A 22,332-nucleotide genomic window follows, 5' to 3' on the forward strand; every position below is an offset into this window, starting at 1 on the left:
GACCTATGTGCTTAAACGGCAATATGCCAAGCAAACATATGAAGGATTAAGCCAAAACAAAAAACATTTTGACTCTCCCCTCCCCCATTGAGATATTGAGATTGAAATCTTCCAAAAATGTTTTTTTTTCTAAATCAGCTCCCACGACAAGAAGAAGTATCGTTTAAACTAAAAAAAATATGGACGACGGACGGACGGACGATAGACGACAGTAAGGTAAATGTTAAGACAAGAAACTCGTCCTGTTGAAATCTACGTAACAGGTATAAAGAAAGAATATGTATCACAAGAAGCTATGGATATTGTCACTACTACTGAGTATAATATTTCAACAAAATGGAACGACATGACGTCACTAGAAGGATTTTCCTTACATCATGGTGATCGTGTTATATGACTTAGCTGACGTTCTAGAAAACGACCTAATATTATGTATTTAGGGCAACAGAATTTACGTAATTTATTCACATGATATGTGTTATGCGGTCAGACATTCATCTTTCAAAAGTATACAATGTACTATTAATTATCCGGGAAATCCTGTTTGAGCTACTACACGTGTCATAAAGACACTCTGAACCAACTTGTGACCTTTCGTCATTTCTGTAGTTTTAACCACAGAAAAAAGTGGTAAAATTTGAATTCTAAACAATTATAAGAATAAGTTATATTATTTATTGGAGGAAAAGTTAGCATATATCTCCGCATTGTAAACACCGATGATGTTTTCACTTTAGCAATCTTGAAAAAATACAGCCAACAGGTATTTTTCGCGAGTGTCTAATTTTTGTTATTTTCGCGATACGATTTCATGGTTCATGTCAATATGACGAATCTTATTCGAGAAAAATGGGTATATTTCCTGATATAAATAGAGAATACATGGTAAGTGTCACAGAATACTAATTGTATTTTGTCGAGGTCAATAGCCAATAAGAGAATGACGTGGCGAGACTTTGGCGAGCAACCTTCTGTTTTGCATAATTCTTCACTCTTTTCCCCATTGAAATAAAAAAAATACACTCCTGTCCACACCCACCGCAATAACATCAAACACACACTCTTGTTCACACACACCGCAATAACATCAACCACACACTCATGTTCACACAAACCGCAATAACACCAAACACACACTCATGTCCACATCCAACCCATTTTTCTGGTATAAGGATTGTAAGATGACAGATCACCATAATTAATTACTGTTGTGTTTTGAGACATTGTAAATCTTACACTAAATCTGTGTATAAGCGTGCTGTGTTCTTTTTTATATAGATCGGTAACGTATTATCCACACACCTGGGGATATCTCAAGAATATGAGTTAACGATGCCCTTATAAGGCTTTATTAAATATTCTTCTATGTCTGTGACTCAGCAGGAACATCGACATTAACGTCAAGGAAAACAGATATATTTTACGACAAGGTTACATACATTAAATAGTCACCTTGTTAACACACGGCAAAACGTTCCTGATAACTTTCATTTGCCTTTCTTTCAGACGCAAGTCTAGGTATCAGAACAGACTTTTGATATTGTCTTCAAAAATTACAAATTGAAATTAACAAGATTCCTTTAATTGATTGTCTAACCATCCATTCAGTCAGGATGATAAATATTCATTTTCAAAATATGACGAGGAAATGTTCGACACATCGAAAAGTGCAGATAAAATTTTTAAGTGGTTGCCATCTTGATCTTGTTGAGAAATATATTTTATTTGTGCAGATATGCTTGTTTCTTGTTAGTTTGCCTGATGATTACTCAGTCATTAATTAAATTTGGCACAGAAGAAGGCGCTTGCACTTCCTCAACACCTGGTTGTATTCTAGAGCTTCAATTTTCACCATTTTTCGTGAATGTCATAAAATATAAAAACTGATATCTTGATAATTAAATAGCAAAAGAAAATTTAAAAGTTTGTTTCATGACTTTTTTGAAAAGAACATCTTTTTATTTTAAGGTTTTTGATAAAACCACAAAAATCGGACGGACCGAAAGAATCAATCACTACAGTAAATGTCTTTTGTGGTTACATTATCTATGACTTGGCCTCGAAAGTCTTTAGTCTGATAGAAGATTTGATCTAGGAGTTTGTGGAAGACAGATATAGAACAAAGGGTTGTGAATAAAGAAGGGCGAATAATACATGTCAAATGATTATACAACAGGAACACGAAAGAATATCACCTTTCAATACAATCAATTATACAGACAAATGAATAGCACTTTTCAAAATGAAGGATTGTACAAAGATACAACTGATTAGTACATTTTGATTCCAATTTAGCATAAGTACAATATAGCCCTAGGACTTGACAATGATACTAGGGGTCAGAAGTGTTTAAACCTAGGAGGCAAAGAAACAAAATAAAAATTGGTCAAAACAAATCTCAAAAACCAGATGAGGAGGCAGACAAACCCTACATAAATAAAGATTGGATGATTTATCAAGCTGACGTGTAAAAATTTTAAAAATTCCATTCAAGATAAAGATATACTGTTTATCGACAGAATCATCGACACTTTGAAGAAGACATTCCGGTTAATATAGATTGGCCTGTTTTATTTTTATTTCTATTTTTCTTAATAAATACAAAATGGAGTATGACAATGGACAAAAAAATTATTTATATTGATCTTCCTAAGTCATCCATTAATGGTAATTTGCAGCTAATTAACATTGAATGTAAGACAAACACGTTTAAATACTTCATATAGATCAAGTTGTGTGAAAATTTATACAAATTAGTCATAAGGCAGCTCCAAATTTTTTATACATTGTTCCAGATTTTTATCCTTTAACATTCAGGTGACGTATCGTCTAAGTTGGTATTCGTCAGGAAGTGTGCATATTTAATTATTTAAATAATACTAACAAATCAGATTTATATATACATGTATGTAAATATTTCACTTAGTTAAATTAGGAGTCAGTGAACTATTATTAGACTAGTCTATTTGCCATGGTATAACTTATACATGTTTAATATTAAAAGTCAATATCATTTATATTTAGAATAGACCTAATTAAGACATATCAGCCCATTGTTGACGTGATCTACAGAGAAATTATGAACAGAAATCACACATCAACAGTATGGCAACATCATTCACTGATTTCACAAATGGGCAAGATTTTCCCATGATCAAAAAGAAAAAAATAAATAATTTCGCAAGATCGTTCATCGTCAGAGTTCTTCTAACTGAACTTAAAGTCTCCCTCCTCTTCACGAAGATTTAAATTCGCTTAATGTGAAAATTTCGTATTATTGTATCATTCAATACTATCGGACACATGTTGTTTATAATCACAGTGAGTCAACTGACATTGGAAATTGTATGCAAGATATCGGTAAACACGTAGTATTATATTCAAGTCGAAAAGTCAACTCACGGAACTGCCTTCAACTTATGTTTAAGGAGAAAATATTAACACATATTAGAATGCAGTACACATATTTGGACACAATGAATGTAATTTTTATGTCAATTTGTTTTAAGGATAGACTAAACCTTTAAGGTTAGTTAAGATTGATATTGCTATAGCTAGTAGATTTATCTAGTATAATACAATCTCAATTTCAATAAACCTACACCACATTATGAACATAAAAGACGAAAACGTCCAAATACAAGAAAATACCAACATGTCATTATAATCATAATACAAACTCAAATCCAATAAAACTAAGAAGTTTGGAAAGATTTACACGGAGACTCCTGAAAAATTACAAGGAGAATAAGACAAGGTGTTCCAGAAGGGTAGGCGTCTTCTGCTTCATCGACGACATCTGCCATGTAAACATTTGTCAATCCAAGTAAGTCATGTCACGTTCTCATATGATACATGTAACAAGGTATACAACAAAGGAACCAAACTAAACGAACATCATACATCACACACGTCCAGCTTCATATTGCACAAAGAGATATTTCTCAATAAGATGACTATTGCGACCATAAAACTTCCCCATAATATATCATTATGTTTTGGTGCCTACAAATAAATTGCCTCTTAAGAACGGTTTTGTATTTTCTAAAAATATTTTTATAGATGTATCGTTAATTTCACTTACAGGTTTTTTCATTCCTGAGAATGCAGAAGGTCAAGGGGAAACAATTAACTGCATCATACGGATGTTGCGTCATTTAAATGACTAACTAGTGACACTAGAAGATGGCTTGTTACAATTGAAACAGGGAATATTAGGAAATGACGAGATACGAATGAAAGAGCAAATTTCCAGGAGATAGCGAGTTGCGAATGAAAAAATGAACATCTAAGAAGGAGGGTGGGGGATGGTGGTTGAGGGGTTAGTTATGGTGTGTTCGTATAATCGGACCTTTCTTGTTTTCATGTTAAATGTTTTTTAAGACAAACCTTTAAACACAAAAGATGACAATAAAAGGAGGTGATACCGAATAACGTATATTTCATCATACAATCATTCATGTGTTTGTCCCTTTTTTTCAATGTGTGGGAAAGGATGAACATATTAGTTCATGGTATTATAGATTATAAAGCATCCTCTTCACAAATTATCACTGTACTGATACGTCTTAATCTTCTACATTCTTTAGTATGACTAGTGCAATCACAGTAGCATTTATTTTAAAATTTTATCACTGTAATCAACCATACTATTTTTATATGAAGTTTAAAAGTAGAATCCCCCATTATTACACAGCAGATGTTTCCATCAATCGAACGGGATCATTTTCATATATGTAAGTAGCATTATACCACTTCCTTCTTTCATTGTCTAAGTGAAAAGGTAAACGCTTCTATGCTTGGGTCTTTAAATTTGAAAATTGTAAAAAATAAAATTAAATAAAAACGACGCAAGCGAAATTTGACACTTAGGAATCGAGAATCGAAAACTAAAAACTGATCGTGAAAAATGGCAAAATCTACAACAGATGGGGCACTAGCTCCAGCGCTCAATAAGTTTCATAATTTTCTGGTAATTTCGAAGAACGTCAAGCGTAAGTATGTTTTCTAAATAGTGCCACTAATCATATTATTTAAAACGTGGCAGATTAACGATGTCCTCAATATGTTTTCTTTCCTTTTTCATAATCTTTAAAAATGTCAATCCCATGAGAGATGGCGTCATCATGTAAGTAGGCCAGTCACTTTTTTCCTCCATTTTATTTTCTAGGTAATGCGGCCATGTCTGTCTTTACGTTACTGGTATTATTTTGATGATAAAATTGCTTCAGATATACAATCTTGTTTTTGTTTTTTTGTTTTTTTGTTTTTCTTTAAATCAATATGAGGAACACGCTGCAAATGGATGTTTAGGTGTACACCGATTATAAAAATAATCAATTGATATATACTGGAAGAATTTACTTACCGAATTCAAACAGACATTGAAGTACAATGTTCAGAGATAATTGCACGTGAAAGCAATGCCACCTTTCCCTTATTAAGTCAGTCAATTGCATTCTGTCTATTGTTGTTATACATTTTTCAAATGTTTGTAAAAAGTAAAAGCTTTGTTTAAAATGAAAAATAATGACTTCCATTTCTCTAAATATTAATCAACAATGTAAATGTTAATGATGTTATCAATAACGAGGTCATGGGTGAAGGAATTAACCTGCATGTAACATGCATTTTCATCCAATAACATACATATCGTTATTTGTTACAGTGTTTTTGTTTGACTAGTATTGTTATTTTGTTATGTATAGAATGAGAAAGTTTAAAAGCTCAAACCTTTTGAGAAACATTTTATGTTATGGAGTCACAGATTATCAGGTTTATATTAATAGCAAATTATGATTACAAGCTAAGTAGGTACTAATAAGTCATTATATCTAAGATGTCTAACCCCTCGGTGTTTGAAAATTAAGGGGAAAACATATAACCAGTATCGTTTAGCCTGTGTTTTTAATTGCAAATTATACTTTTTGTTTTCATTTATTAATTTATTTATCTAATTATTTATTTGTAATTAACTGAGAGGAAATGCATTTAAAATCACCGTGATATATTTCCCACCACGTCGACTACATGGTCCGTTTAAATCAGTCCCTAAGACTGACTTTTCAGAACTGAGGGTACCAGTATAATTGTATACTTACCTTACTTATTTAGCTATCAAGAAGCATTTTCAAACATCCTTACAGAATGTTGGCAATGTTCATTTAAAGTGATTAATATTATACGTGGGTTACATTGATTTCGATCAAACTCACCGCATCACATCACTTTACTAGTGTTGAGTATAAATGGAACGTTTACTAAATGTTTGTAAAAGGGGAAAACTTTAGACACTGGCATTAACTATTCGTATGTTTCGACAAACAAAACATTTGTAGAATGTCCCCGTTTGGTCAAAGCATCTACTTTAGTCAAGATGTACTCAGATAAGTCGTTGCATAGTGGCTACTGTCATTGACTTAAAGATTAGTGTTATCATATAAATACTTATTAAATACAAGTAACCGGTAATAAGTATTTATATAAGTATGCATTTAATGTATAATGCAGAGAATGTGCGTTTTTGGAAACTGTTACCCAGGATATCCATTGATTTAAATTATATAGAATAAAGAGCGAGTGCAGTTGTACCATTCCTTGTTCAAGTATATATCAAGATAAGGCATCATTATTTTATCAATTGTCTGCTCCACAGTACACCAGCTATTAACTAAAACTAATGGGCCATTAACATAGAAATAAGATTATTATGTTAAATACTTATTCAATTATTAGTGATGGTAGTACTAGTAGTAGTGGTGATAGAAGTAGTAGTAGTAGTAGTAGTAGTGGTGGTGGTGGTGGTGGTGGTGGTGGTAGCAGTAGTAGTAGTATTAGTAGTAGTAGTAGTAGTAGTAGTAGTAGTAGTAGTAGTAGTAGTAGTAGTAGTAGTAGTAGTGGTGGTGGTGGTGGTGGTAGTAGTAGTATTAGTAGTAGTAGTAGTAGTAGTAGTAGTAGTAGTGATTCCAAGCTTTACATGATTACATTAGTACTGAGCTAGTAAGTACCAAATGTTGTGAAAATATTTTTTACCTGGCAGGTGCTGTTACCATCATGACGTTTGTTCAGCAAGCACTAGAATAGTATGCGGATATCATCTGACTGGAATCCTGTTTAGAGCGTATCGTTGGGTGTATTCGCCAGCAGATGGCCAACTCCGCTGTAGTTAGTATTTATATATGTGTTAGAATTGCGACAACAGTGAAACATTCTACTTATAAGTCAATAACGCTTTTCAGTACAAATTTCACCTTCTGTACAAATTAAGAAACACATACAGGATTAAACTACGTCTACAGGTGATGATAATTGCGTTAGAAATTTGAGACAGCAGAACAACAAAACATTAAAATATGGAAGTTTGTTTTAGGTAAGGAAGGTTGGGAGTTTTTTCGGGGGTGGGTTTGGGGGATGGGTTAGAACAAAATCACAGGTAGAAATTTTGTTAAAATGACATCAGTAGAGAAAGTTTGATTTCATCTCTGAAATTCTGTGACAAATACGTCTTTTAAATTGCGTAAAGGGAATTAACGACGATGATAAACAATTGTTACTGCAGTTATGTATTACTTATTATAACATTATCTTTTCTTTGTTAAATCATAAAGACATCATTTACAAACTGTCGAAACTTACAAAACAACTTGGCTTAACATCCAACAGCGCTACTGAGTGATAAATTATAAGAACCAACCAGAATTAGATTTTACAATTAACTGATGACATATGAGCCTCTCCATTACTTTTCGTAGCAACCCTTCAATATGCATCGAGCAGCAAACTTGAGATTTGAATATCTAAACAATAAAAATCAGTTGAATGTCGAGTTCAAAATCTAACTGGAAACTGTGAACGAAGAGCAAAGTACATCGATAATACTTTTTTATATATTTTAGTCCTTAAATGGGCATTACCAGTGCTGGTTCCGGGAGACAAAACAGTGCATGTATAAAATTCTAGTATGTCCCTATGAACGAAAAAGTAAAGCTCAAAATGAGACTTTAGTTAGAGTAGTATGATTATATTTAGAATGCGACTCCATGTTCCCCCGACTTCTACTTGTCAACTTCATTGTTATGTGATATATCCGCTTTTCCCCTGAAATGTGATCGACGAGAATTTTTGTCGCCTTGTCAGTTATAAGTGCTGCACGTCGTTAATAGTATCGTCATATATGTTAATAAAGACGTTTTAATGTTAAAGCGAGAATTGATTAGTGGCATCATTTTTATGGTGCGTGTAATTTTATTTCTAATAAAATGATAATAAATACTGGTAAAACAACCTTATTGTGAACACTGATATAACTACACCCTGTCGACGTATATTTTCACTTTAGAAAATCTCACATTAGTTAGATAATACATATGTTCGCTCATTCTGCATTTTGTATTCGCTGTATGTCCAAAAGGACGACTTTAGTCCGAAAAAGGCGAATATTAAATTGCAGTTAATGAACCGTGATAGCCTAGGGCTGTTTCATGAACAGTTACAACCTTTTTACATTTGGGTTTTATCTTGAAATTGGAAATCATTTTCATCAAAACCAATTTGAAATAAACAAAACTGAAACAAGTATGAATGAAAGCAATGGTGGACTATTGTACCCCGTCAAAGGCAACTGTACAATCACATTTTAACATGTGTGTTTGTAGTATAGGGATATTCTGTCCTAAGGAAAACAGAGGCACTGTTGTTGGTTTTACATGTTTTGCAACATCAAGAGTGAAATACGGAGTATTTTTCTTTCCTTTACTAACTTCATCATTTAAAAAAATCTTAATTATCTCACTTGGACTATTTCAGTGATGAATCAGTTAAAAAAACAGTAAAATTTGATTCTCAGCGACCTATTTTAATTTAAATAGCATCAACAGCATCAACGAAATCAACATTCAAAGCTAATATTTGTATCGAGTTGTGTACGATGCTCATAACATATGCTATCTGGATAATATGTTCATGCATGTTTTGTGTTATGGATTGGACATTTTAGATACAAAATTAATTCATATCTTTTTTCAAAAAGAAATTCATCACCAGCTAACAAATACATTTCATATATTCTAAATCTGTCTACAAGAGAGTTTTCTCTAAATAAAGGAACTACTTGTTACTTCACGTGCGAGGCTGTATTACCCTGGCAAGCGTGTAATTCGCATCCAGTAAAAATGAGAGTATTGGGGACACATTATGTAATACAGTGGTAGAAAAAAAAGAAAACAAATGTGATTACTACGTTAAGCGTCCATTGATGGTACGGTAACGCTATATGAGTTTATCATAACTATTTATCACTATTGATTTCTTCCTCTTGCAGCTCAACACAACGGGAAATGTGCACTTAGACAATGTGTGTGTGACAGCCAGTTTGCAATGTGTTTAGGATCTGCAAGTCGAGCTAGTTCCATGTATTCGCAAAGTCCACCATCGAGAAAAGTGAATTCAAATTTAAGGAGCATTCAAAACCCTTCAGCGAAGAGTCAAAAAGAAAAGAAACCTTAAAATGTTGTGCCAATAAGGAGTAATCCTTCAGACATTCAGCCAAGAAAAAGCAATTCTCAGTCAAGACTCTATATAGAGATCTTTTAATTTTCTGAATGAAATGTAAAACAAACAACGAAAACATTTATACCTGGATAACTATTAGAATAATTATATATGCAGAAAAAAATGTTTTTCCCTTTAAACTGTGAATTGAGTTTTAAGTTATAAATTAAGTTATAATTGAAAGGTAACGTTTTTCATTCAAATAGCTACACGTGTGCGACACATTCCATTTTCCATTAGTGCGCTTTCGAATCTTATTTTTGACATTTACCTCAACCAATTTTTAACTTTCCTCAGTCCCATCCTAGGTTTCAGGATCAGGGTCCTTGGAATCCTGGAAGGACAAACAATTGTTTGATGTAATTAGTTATTTAGCACTAATGTGTTCAGTATTGTACGGAAGACATACAAGTGACTAGCACATTTCAATAAACATTAATAATAAGATTGTGGAGATTCCAATGATAAGTAATAATTAAACTGTATCATACAGCGGTTTTGTCCTTCTAGGACTTTTCAGTGCTGCAAATGACCAACATTTTGACCCCGCGGAGGCAACTAAAGAAGTTCAGAGTTAAAGGAAAATAATGACAAAATCACGACGTCGAGGTTTCATACTTTTTATCATTTCAAATGAATATCAAGTACATGTGCATATTGTGAACCGTGTTCCTATTAATTAAAACGTGACATTCAGATTACACTAAATCGCAGGGACTTTTAGACCAACAGTTGTTTTATGCTCTCAGAGACTTTTCGGGAGAGCATAAAGTTGCCATACTTTTTTTTTTCATTTTTGGGGGAAAAAAGCAAAGAATATCTTATGGTGCCAGAACAAAATTCAATTATGACTTTTATGTTTTAATGTCTTTGTAAAGGTCTTCTCGGCATAGAAATTAAAACTTGATAAAATTATACTTCATTGAATATAGCTAGTTCTTGGTAGAGAAAGAATGCAAAAAAAAAATTAATAATTTTTAAATGCCCCTACCCAACCCACTGTAGAACAATGGCAGACTTAACTAATCTATCTACGGACCGTTAAGTCAGTGACCCTGTCAACTCTGTGATTGTGTCAACAAAAGGAAGTATATTTAATTTCTACAATATACAACATATTAATTTTCTTATTTTATAAGTAGTAATATTATTTCTTTTGAACACATATCCAGTTTACGAGTAGGTAACTTTAAACTTTAGTCTAGTTTGCATTCCTAAGCTGTCCATACCGCTACCAAAGGTCAAAATATAGATCACCAAAGATCCCATGTTAGTATGACGTTGTAATATAAGGGAAATCAATCAAATTAAACAATACCTTATTTATGCCTGGAAAAGCAAAGTAAATCAAATGTTCACAACTAGGTTGAATGGTTGAGGATCATTAAGAGAGCATTGAATTTAGGTGGGAAGATTTTAAAATGATTGATAGACGTTCATACTAGGTCTGTCATCTGAAACCTGTCGGTTCCAGCTTACAAACCATTTCTCCGTAATAATCTAAATATTTCCATGCAATTGTAACGTATTTGATACGAAACTGGTGTGTGATCACTAGTTAGTGTTGAATAATTAATGAATAAGAACAAAACCTTGGATACAGGTATATGTCTACGGATGTCAACAACGAAATCGTAATAAAGTATTAAGGTGACGTACGCAAGAACCATATGTTTTCTATTGTAAAGACACCAAGAATTTGAACGGAAATCAAAGCAAACTCGTGTTTATTAATAAAGAACCCAGTTTCGAAAGCAATAACCATCACTTAATTAGGAGTAAATCATTGATCTTTAATTTCGTGTAAAATATTTACAAAGGAATCCGACGACTAGGATACTTAATCAAGGACTTCATCAGACTGCAAGCTTCTAATTGGATTGTTTAATATGTTTAGAAAGATGTTTACATGTTTGTAAATTCAATCGCTTTTTTAAAAGATAGACTGAAGGTTGCCGGGAACTTTCAATTTATATGTTTTCCACGATTTTAATCCATTAAAAAATAAAACAAAGAACAAAAAATACAAACGAAATCAAATCTAAAAAAAAGAAATTACTTCAAGTGGTAGAAACAATGATAGTAAAAAAATCGTGGTTTTACCAAAATGTTTTTATTTTTTGTTATAACAGGATTGTTTTCGTGAAGTCATGAAATGGACAGGGATGTTTAATTGTTTAATGTGTTCAACGATTTTCTGTCACGAAAAAAAAATACAAACAAAAACAAAACTTGAAAATTGAAATAATAAACATAGTAAAAATAATAATAATAAAAGAAAAAAATCTCCTGGAGTAACGAATTTTGCAGAATCAAACTACATTTTGTACGACTAGAAGTTGCTGAAAGTTGGCAACAGAATTTTTCTGAACGTTGAAATCGTCACGCTTTACTGTACAGCTATGTTATAAATTGATTTCTAAGCAGATTGCAGATATTTCAGAATTCTCAATTGCAATAAATCTTGGGATGGAATGCAGGGTAACACTTATTTAGTGATTAGTATGTAATTGGGTTAAAAACTATCGGTATAGACTATTTGATAGATGTTCATGCATTACATGACGGGAAGTGTGATAATGCAGTCACTGAGGGTTGAAATTAACAAACTTTAAAAGATTTATAACGTGTTTAAAGTGTAGTATTTTTCTCTGGTAAATGTACTAACTGTACTTAGTTACCTTGACAACTAACGTGCTATTATATGTAAAATGCAATATAGCAATAATAGTAATTAATCTTCATAATTATTTTTGTTTTTGTTTGTTTGTTTGTTTGTTTGTTGTTGTTTTTTTTTCGAAATTTAGAGATTCTATTTTTAGAAAAAATCTATTATCGATTTCTTTACGGTGATTTCCGCTACTAAGTTCGCATAAGATGGCTACTGAGTTGTTTTATCTCGGTATTTTCTTCAGGTTGGTAATGACAATAGAACAGAAGTTTTTATGACACAACCAGTAAAAGACAATGAGATTGTCATCAAGATCCCCCGCCCATGTTCCTTTGTAAAATATGTACATTTAAAGCAACAGCAAGAAAAACTGGAAAATATACCAGCCAAGCAGGTCACAGCAGTCTCATTAAATATGCACAGAATTGATAATCAAACTTGAACAAGGGATTAATAAAGGTAACATATCTAAAAGAAAACGTGCGGAACGCATTAAGTTAGAGTGCTGAAAGATATTAGCCAATCAGGTCACAGTCACCTCATTAAATATTGCCCATAATCGAACGAGACTGACCAAGGAATTAAGGTAAAAAGTCAACAAAGCAAGTTTCTTTAAGATTTTATCATTCCTTCCTAAGATAATATACAGAAATATTTCCCATATATCTTCAAAAGATGTGATGCGGAAATCAACATCTGAGTGTGATTAAAGAAATCAGTCAATCAAGTCACAGCAACTTCACTAGATATGTGCGAAATTCGCCGTTAATCGAACTTGGGCAAGGGATTAAGGTAACAAGTGTACCAACCAAGTTTCATCAAAATCCGACCAGTTCTTCAAGAGCATCATGCGGAAAGCAACATTCGGACGGACGGAATGATGGACGGGAGGACGAACGGACGGAACCAATTTGAAAATCCCCCGCCATCTTTGTTGGGCGGGGATGATTAGAGCGTGAAGTTTTGATGACAAAACTGTCACCATCAAACAAATGACCAGTGTGAAGCGTTTTAGCACAGGTATATGGAGTGTACTATCTACAATCCTGTGTACTCTCATGTAGATAACAGTACGTCGAGATGGTAAATGGATTATAGACAAAATGATAAACAATCGTTACAATGTATTGTAGCGGTTAGAATTTGTTTCACATTTGTTCACACATAGCATACGGGTTTCAGTAAACCTCGGAGACTAAAAGTCCCCCAACAGTTTCTACTATCGGCTATCTCGAAGGCTGTACATTCAGACTTGATTCATCTCTCAAATTCAGGGGAACACAATACCACGGGAAAGTATAACACCTGATAATCTAAGTATTTATATTAGCCAATAAACTTTCAACTATGGATTTCTTTGAATTCAGGTACATTCTTTGTCTTTTTATTGGTATAAACAAATATTGGATACTAGCTTTAAGTGTTTCATCAAGTATGACATTCCTTAATAAGGGGTTTTAGTTATCCATCTAACGTTGTAACACAGACAATTCCTTCGTGTAATCGAAAGGATAAAAACAGTCGTAATGAATTATCATATATGATGAAATTCCATTGGAAATTGAGCAATAAATATTCGAAGTAAACGTTGAATGTTGACAAATTAGATCCGGTTTGATTTTTTAAATAAAATGAAAGATTGAGTTTATAACAAAATCTGAATGCAAAATTTGGAAAAAAAAAACAATATATATATATATACGGATTTGATAAACAATATTTTAGTTTATTACTACGTTTCATGTATTTTTATACAGAGAAATGATGTACGGTTATAAATCTCATGACGCGATACAACGTGCCTTTGACACCGGACAGTATAAATAGAGGGTTCACCAGTAACGTGGTTTACTGGTGCGGCAATCAGTGCGACGGGAAGGCTTGTTATGGTGTTCATGTACATCGATCTGCAGATTTAAAAGCAAATTACACGGAAAGGTGAGTTTGTTTACTAATTAAAGACAGTCATAGATTCTTATCCTATCCAGAGAATATGTCTTCCAAACATCACTGTATTCAGGATTTCACCTTGATATCACTGTATTCAAGATTTTTTTAAACACTTAAGTAAATTGATAAATCATGACATTTTAGATTAAACGTGTGTATTAACATTGAACTGAGTGAATATCTAGCAATATTGATGAAAACATGTTTTATTTATCATAAAGTTATTTCTTAATAAGAAAAATGAATGTTAACTCATTAGGCGTTTCACCATCAAGACAACTGCATGACATCATTATGTCTATCACTTGTGCTAATATAGGTAACAATTGACCTATTGTTATATCAGATTGTTTTCCTGTCTCTTTGATTTTCTTAAATTGCTCTTTAATTTAATGCTATAAAGATTTCGACAGATAGTGATTATATATTTATATATAAATATACGAGTTTCAATTGTTACTCCGTTCTGACGGAAATTCGTGACTTAAAGATGTATAACGGGAAATAATTAATTTCAATATATTCCTCTTTTTTTTAATTTTTTCAATTTTTAATTTCATTACAAAGTACGAGTACGATACTAGGATGATAAAAAGCCAATAATTTGAAAATGTGAATTTTTCATTTAATTTGATTAATAAGCTTTAAACTGCATAGCGACCAAAAATGGAAATGTTTCAAAGTCACATAAAATTTTTATTTGACTATCTCTACTAGTAAACTTTTGTTCAGTCTTCAAGTTTTGATAGAGAATTAAAAGGTTTTTTTTAATCAAGCCATTTTATCCGAGATCAAAAAACAAGATGAAATATTTATTTCGATGTCCCGAAAAATAGGGGGAAAGTGGTCATCAAGTCGCATTTTACGAATTTGAAACCTATTATTTGTGGTAATAATTTATGCAAAATATAGTGAAATCTACCCAGAGCTTCCACAGTTATACTCAACAGAACTACCTCAGCAACCAGAAAACGTTGTAACTCTTGATGCTATTAACCGAATCACGCCGTCAACTACGCCGTCAAAAAATGTAGTTCACGAGCGAAATTTCTTCAAAGCGTCATATAAATCACCTGTTTTCAACTTGTAAGTACAAATATAGATGTAAAATACGTTAAAAAGTCAAATATCCAAGATATTATGTTGGAACCAATTTTATATTGTATAATGCCTTACTTCTAATCTTCGCGAAAAATTGAAAAAAAGTTCTGCCTAAGAAGGAAGTAACCATGTGACAGCGCAACATTTGACTGTATTCAAGCAATATCCAATGTTGCAGTTTGAAATATGAATGTTTTTATCGGAATACAAATTGCAATCGAATCGACTATTTTCCATAATATGAAAAACTATCTTACGATAGGTTTCCTCATTTGTTTTGAGGTCGGAAACTACTAGCAACTGGATTATAGCTTTGTGGCTCCGAAATATAGGACGGAGTTTTTTTTTCCTGTGGGGAATTTTGAAAACATTGAGTATTGGACCTTTCATTATCCCTGCCTTAAATTTATATAAATAAATAAAACATGTATAAGTGTTTACCGTCAATCCTCACTAGGTGTTATTACATTTTTGTAACTTATTCTATTCTGTGTAAGATACAAAAGAAATGAAAAATAACAACTAAACTCAACAGCATATCAATACAACAAACACGAGTTCTAGTTGTACAGCAGACATTTAAAGTGAATTACCGTGAAAATATTAGTACCGAAAAAAATCATATCATTACATGCGTAAGACATCAAAGAATTCTCCCCGAAAACCTATTGCCGTTTCGTCCAAAGACGGATTATGTGTCTTCTTGGCGGAAGTAAAATTGTGCCCCGGGACATTATGTCATGTACCCGTACACTGATACATGTTTTATCTCATTAGATCTAACGCTCTTGACAAGCTCGGCACTTTCGGCATGTTCATCTATTTTATCTGTCAGTCTCCGTATATATATATATATACGTATATAACAGATAACACCCTCTGTACGTGTTTCCCACACCAACCTACTTTTCTCTATATAGGAAACTTGGCGTTGCTCTTCTCTTCCTCCTCTTTGGTATATATTATATATGGTGTTGACGAAAGGTGTTTTATGTATAACACAAACGTCAATCTATCACTTCCAGTAAAATAGGTCAGTCGTTTGTGTTCTACAACAATGGCTTTGTGTAATTCACAGGAATATATTTAGACGGTGAACCTTAATTAAAATAGAAGATAGGTGAAATGATGAACAGGCGATGATGTGATAAAAACATTCCTGTAAAACAATCATTGCTCTTTCCAAATGATTTAATTTTATATTTAAATTAGATTTATCTTATAAATACTTATGAAGTTTCTTTCATATTACTTTACGGTCTTACATAAAATAATCGTTTTATGTTTGTAAAAATTAAAAGAAAAATAAATAAATAAAATCTAAGAGAATGTTAGATACGATAATAGGTTTATGGCCTTCCTTAAACTTTTTACAAATCGGAAGCAGTAAATTTATTTGACCGAATATCATTAATTTAGACATTGTCGATGACTCAATATGATTCCATTTAATGTATTTTTTTTTTATATTGTAGAGAAATGAGGGCATTCCAAGAAGCTTTCTTTGCTGTGTTATGGCTTGTTCTGGTGACTGCCAAGGAAGGTACGTCCAACACAACAATTCAATTGCATACTGGGCTGCTTTCGAGATGAAGAAACAATTTGTCCAAATTTTTCGTACAATAACCCATAATTTTCACTCGCAGTTGAGTCAAGCCACTTTAAACCAGGCACGGCTAATCTAGTTGGGCGACGAGCCTCATGATTCTCATTTTTGTTTTCATAGCAAAGATTAATCCAACCCGTTATACATTTTCTTAATTTTACTAACAGATGGGTAATTGCATATTTTGAATAATGGCGGCTTACATCGCAATGAAGGAATATGTATAACTATTAATATCTCCATTCCTGGTGTCTAATTATCAAGGAGGACCTAATGTACTTAAATGTTGTTATTCTATATTATTCTTAATTGACTTAAATTAGGAATTTCCGATTTTTTCTTTACCCAACTATAGTTTGTTTTTTGGGGTATTTACTGTCTTGATACACATAACCATAAATTTCCACAAACCAATACATTTCTATGTATCCATAGAGATATCCACGCTACGACAGTTTTTTTCTTCACTGTTCTTGAGTTCAAAGGTGAAGGTGCTTTTCTGGAGTTTCAGTAACATTTGTTCATAGTTTTGCCTAAGTTTTGTTGGGTTTGAGTTTGGATGATGGTTATGTTGACACGTTGGTATTTTATTGGTCTCTCTCTCTCTCTCTCTCTCTCTCTCTCTCTCTCTCTCTCTCTCTCTCTCTCTCTCTCTCTCTCTCTCTCTCTCTCTCAGATTTGGAGATCACCAGTAGTGTCCTCAAACCGCATTCTGAAAAGAATTGCACAATACGAAAATGAGCTGCGCCTTTTAATGTAAATTAAGAATACAGAACAACCACAGAATAGAATAAAACAGCATCATACAGCGAGATTTCGTCAACGATGCTCAGGACCTAGTTTATAGAAACCTACAACCTGCATTATTTTTATTTTTATCTTTTAAGAAACAACCAAACACCTCCGCAGTCGACGATCTGCTGAAGACCTGTGCATGATGGCCAAAATGGAAATCGGTGACGAATTTTCATGTTTGCGAATGCTGTATTACGGGAACAATTGCGGACCTTTCAGGGGAGATAAGCCTCCACTAGATCCGATAGACCAGTAGGTGGTTTCAAATTTTAAAATTGTAGTTCATATCTTAACCGAACTCACCTACAGAATTTTGTAATATTGCTGGCTGTTTTATTTTGTATTGTTTTATTTTTATTACTATGATGTGGTCCAAAAAGGCATTGTTTTAAGTACACAATTGATGAATACCTTTCGATACTACTTTTTAACTGAATAACGTTTTATTGTCAAATCATAAAATTCAGCTGCATTATACCACTGTTTCGTTCATCTAGGACTCAGAAAGTAATGTTCAGGGCAGAGAGTGGTGAAATCTAAGAAGTTGCTAAGAAAAGTAAAAATTGTCAGAAACGCATGGGAAAATGTAGAAAATAATTTCGTTATTTTAGATACAAATATCAAAAAATCATCATTTTTGAATACTGTTATTTTTCTGATTTTTTATACTTTAAATGACGCCTATTAACTGCACGTTGACAGTGATACTTAATAATAAACAATATTTCATGTTTTATTTAAATGGTATCCGTCGCGTGTAATATTAGTGACTTACCTAACGGAAGCATGGTTTAAGTATACTTTTAAAGGTTTATGACTTACAGCACGGAAGTATTGTTGGGGTGTAAATTTCAAGCGAAGTGTTATAACATCTCATTAGTGGTTTAAGGTCATATTTTGTTTAAGAATGTTCTTTGTAAAATGGAAATGCAAGTTATGTATACTGAGAACTAAAATAACATTTTTCTAAAAAAAATAGTTTTTATCGTTATTATGGTCTGCTGGCAGTTAGTTATCTTTACATGTATTGATGCAATGCAGATGATGGAGTATTTATCTATAACGGTAGGGCCATTATTTCTTGGATCTTATAAAACGAAACATTAAATTAAAGTTTGTAAATGGCATTCTATGAGAGACATGAAGCTTCTATGTATCAATGTGCGTTGATATGCTTCGTGTTATTTTCATTTGAGTACGAGACATTACTTAGTTGGTCATCATAGTGATATGATTGAGAAATATTCTATTACTTTGTGCCGTATGAATCTGAACCTGTTTGTGCCTATTGGTTCCGTTGTTGTATAACTTGTTCTCATGTGAGAAAATGACATTGCTAACTTGAATTGGCCAATATTTACATGGTGGGTGTTATCGATGAAGCAGAAGACGCTTACTCTTCCGAAACACCTGTTCTTATTTTGCTTTTCAGGAGTCTCCTACCTTGGATTATGATTACGTTGATATGTTCTTGCTGATTTAGTAAGCAATCGATTATTTTATTTTCATTTTTCCAAGGGTCTCTGTGAGGATCTTATTCTTTGTATATATTGCCCTCATTTCATCAGTTTGGAGCTTTGAATTACGATTTTGTTATAATTTTAGTAATACTCGTTGACTGCATGCTTTTAGTTAAGTGTGATTTCTTTTGCTAGGTGCTGTGATATGCATGATAAATGTTTGTTTCACTACCGGTCTATGTGCAGTGTTGCTCGGATAAGCCTTTATTTCATGCAATATAATTGGAATGTAGCACCCATGAATGGAAGACCGTTCTGTCGTAAGTATTGGTTTACTCGCATTTTTTAATAAGGTAGTGAGTGTTTTTGAGAACTCCAAACCGTTAAAATGCAGATAACTTGTCTACTTTTGCCACACTTAAACATCTATATCTATATTTTGATGAATCAAATTAACACGACGTTTTTAGTTTTTTGAATGTTTTTTTATTATGATTACTATTACTTTTCTTATCAGGGAAAACTGTTTTCCAGGATAGCTTTTTTAAGATTTTTAAAGTTTCAGGGTTTTCCTTGTAAATTTTCACTTTGTTTATATTTTGCACTGGTTACATCAAAGTTGTGCTTGAATAACCATTCCATTAACATGTCTACATTATCGTTGGTGTTTGTACAAACAGCCATACATGAATTTGGAACATAAAAAATTGAAATTTACACAATCATGAATTTTGTGCAGAGAATACTGAAGAAATCACGGATCCTTTTAGCTTCAGTTTGGCAGTAAGAGGAACAGTCGTTCATATATACGTTTACGACCGGATTTATATATCACGTTTTTGTCTTGCATGATTGCACCTAATAGTAGAATACCTATCAGGCCCAAATCCTCTTTTTATAATAGATGTAATTGATGGAAATAGATGATATATGGCAACGAATGTTTTTATAAGACAGATGAACAATCACCGTGACAGTAAGAATTCAGTTTCTATCTTGGCATATGATGAGAAAGGGTGACAAATATCATAAAAATCAGTAATCAGAGATAACAATAGATTGTTGTGTTAACATCTTAGGATAACTTGTTGGCTTAAGACAAACACGAATAAAATCACCATTCAACGCTAATTGCAGGATAAATATGTTATTGCGTCGAAAAACGTCGTGGCAATTTGACATCTGACTTCACTCATTCGTCCATTTGCCGAATAGGTAACTGTCGTCTTGAATCACTTTCTGCTTGATAAAGGTTTTTTTGTAATATCCCATGCTTACAAAACTCGGTCTAATCATCAATCTTTACGCTTTTTTACAAATATTTTGATAGTTACAATGAGGTGACTTTATATGTTGACCTTGCCGTCACCTGTGATATTTGAAGGAGGCGTTACTCAGATTGATGACTGGCTACGTGCTACATCCATCAAAATGATGATTTACGACTAGGTTATAGACTGTACAAAAGATATACAAGTAAATAGTCAAACAATGAATTGAATTAACACACATAAGACATAGTGTTTAGATATTGTTGCTCAAAGGCTGGTGAGTGATGACCAATGATTCTTGAATTTTTAAAAAATGTGAATAAAACAAAATTATGAACACTCTTTATCTTTTGACAGCTGTAGAATGGTTGAGGCATGTCGGATTGGTATTTTTAGTGTAAATTTTCCTTTTATTGTCCTTAGGTTTTTCAGTTGTAACAATTTCAATTTTTTCAATAGTCACTGATTACTCAGACTAACCATTGAGCGACAGGGGCCTCTGTTGTATAAGAAATCGGCAGTCTCTTGATATATAACAACATATATTTGGTGTCTATGTTTCAGCACGAGGAGGACATGCTTGTGATAGTATGTGTTGCGAGTGTGACTTGGAATTCGTCAGGTGCGTGGGACATTCAATGCACACCTACCATATGATGTGAATCCTATTCTTGGAGTATATTGATTCACAGTGATCAATAACCAATATGCACATTTAACGCGAACTATGTAAAACAGATGTATATACTAAAACTCACAAAAAACTAACTTTGACCATACCGACCGTTAATACCAATTATATGATTATGATTGACCAATACTATCCAATCAACATGTGGTTTACGTTACTATAGTTACGAAAATTTCTTAACCGTTATCAAGTAATTAAAATCACGGAAGTAATTTATTAAGCCATACATTGTATTTCTTAATAAAGAAAACAAATATGTAAATCATGAATAACGTGCAGATACAAAAAAAATCAACATTTTGTTCATTTAGAATTTTCGCACATTCTGGGACGTGGTTCATATATGTGATTACAGCTGTCATTCATTAACATACATTTCTTATGAATTAAATGTCGGCTATAAGGAAATGGCTTCAATGTATGATCCTAGGTTTCATGGAAATGACTTCCATAGATGGTCCAGTCTTTCATGAACTTGGATTCCATTGATGGTCCAGTCTTACATGAACTTGGATTCCATTGATGGTCCAGTCTTTCATGAAGATGGCTTCCGTTTATGCCCAATGTGTTTATGGAAGTGCTTTCATGAACATGGCCTTCATATATCCTCGATTTATCCTCGATCTATGATGCATTTCTTATGAAATCTAGGATATCATGATACCATTTCATTTAAGATCACGGTTTAATCGGACATGCATTCAAAACATGAAAATGGTTTTCAATAACTTGATCACAATTTTCATGAATGAACATTTCACTTCCGATAATAGACTCTATTTCCTCATCTTTATTCTATTTTAATGTGTTTACACCCTATCAAAATACTCTTTGTCTTCGCCTCAACGGTTACGTGATTAACTACAAATCGAAAAAGAGGTTATTTATTTATTTGCTAAGTTATTCTACATGTTGTTATAATTTATTAATGCGTATAAATCAAGGAATGACATCAATATTGGCTGTTTAAGGATGTGCTCCTCCGCTTTTTTGACCGGAAGTAAGACGTAATACAATAAAAAAATGAATTCCAGCATAATATCTTGGACTTTTGTCTTTTCATATACTTTGACATCTGCAATAATTCTCTTCAAAGTTGAAAGGAAATGGGCGATATTTATGGCGTTTTGAAGAAATTTCGCTTGTTGACTTAAAAACGTTCAATACAAAAAGATGGTCAAATAAAAAAATAACTGATGTAATTTCTGAACAGTTTAATTTTATGGTTATCATGGAGG

General features: G+C 32.8%; 1 protein-coding gene across 1 annotated transcript; it reads left to right on the plus strand.

Annotated features, from left to right (window-relative positions):
* Positions 1-16,750: 16,750 nt before the first annotated feature.
* Positions 16,751-21,065, plus strand: LOC132544423 (basic phospholipase A2 PA-11-like). Its single transcript, XM_060208016.1, has 4 exons — positions 16,751-16,814; positions 17,765-17,924; positions 19,328-19,452; positions 20,968-21,065. The coding sequence occupies exons 1-4, from the start codon at positions 16,751-16,753 to the stop codon at positions 21,063-21,065; spliced, it is 447 nt and encodes a 148-aa protein (XP_060063999.1).
* The last annotated feature ends 1,267 nt before the right edge of the window (positions 21,066-22,332 follow it).

The sequence above is a fragment of the Ylistrum balloti genome, unplaced genomic scaffold (assembly GCF_031769215.1).
Source record: "Ylistrum balloti isolate Yb309-2 unplaced genomic scaffold, AGI_CSIRO_Ybal_v1 Utg369798, whole genome shotgun sequence".
Classification (NCBI taxonomy): Eukaryota; Metazoa; Mollusca; class Bivalvia; order Pectinida; family Pectinidae; genus Ylistrum; species Ylistrum balloti.

Coding starts and splice junctions, on each gene's coding strand:
- LOC132544423 (XM_060208016.1), top strand. CDS start 16,751: ATGAGGGCATTCCAAGAAGCTTTCTTTGCTGTGTTATGGCTTGTTCTG. Junction 16,815..17,764: donor TCTGGTGACTGCCAAGGAAG/GTACGTCCAACA, acceptor TTATCTTTTAAG/AAACAACCAAACACCTCCGC. Junction 19,453..20,967: donor GAATGGAAGACCGTTCTGTC/GTAAGTATTGGT, acceptor TCTATGTTTCAG/CACGAGGAGGACATGCTTGT.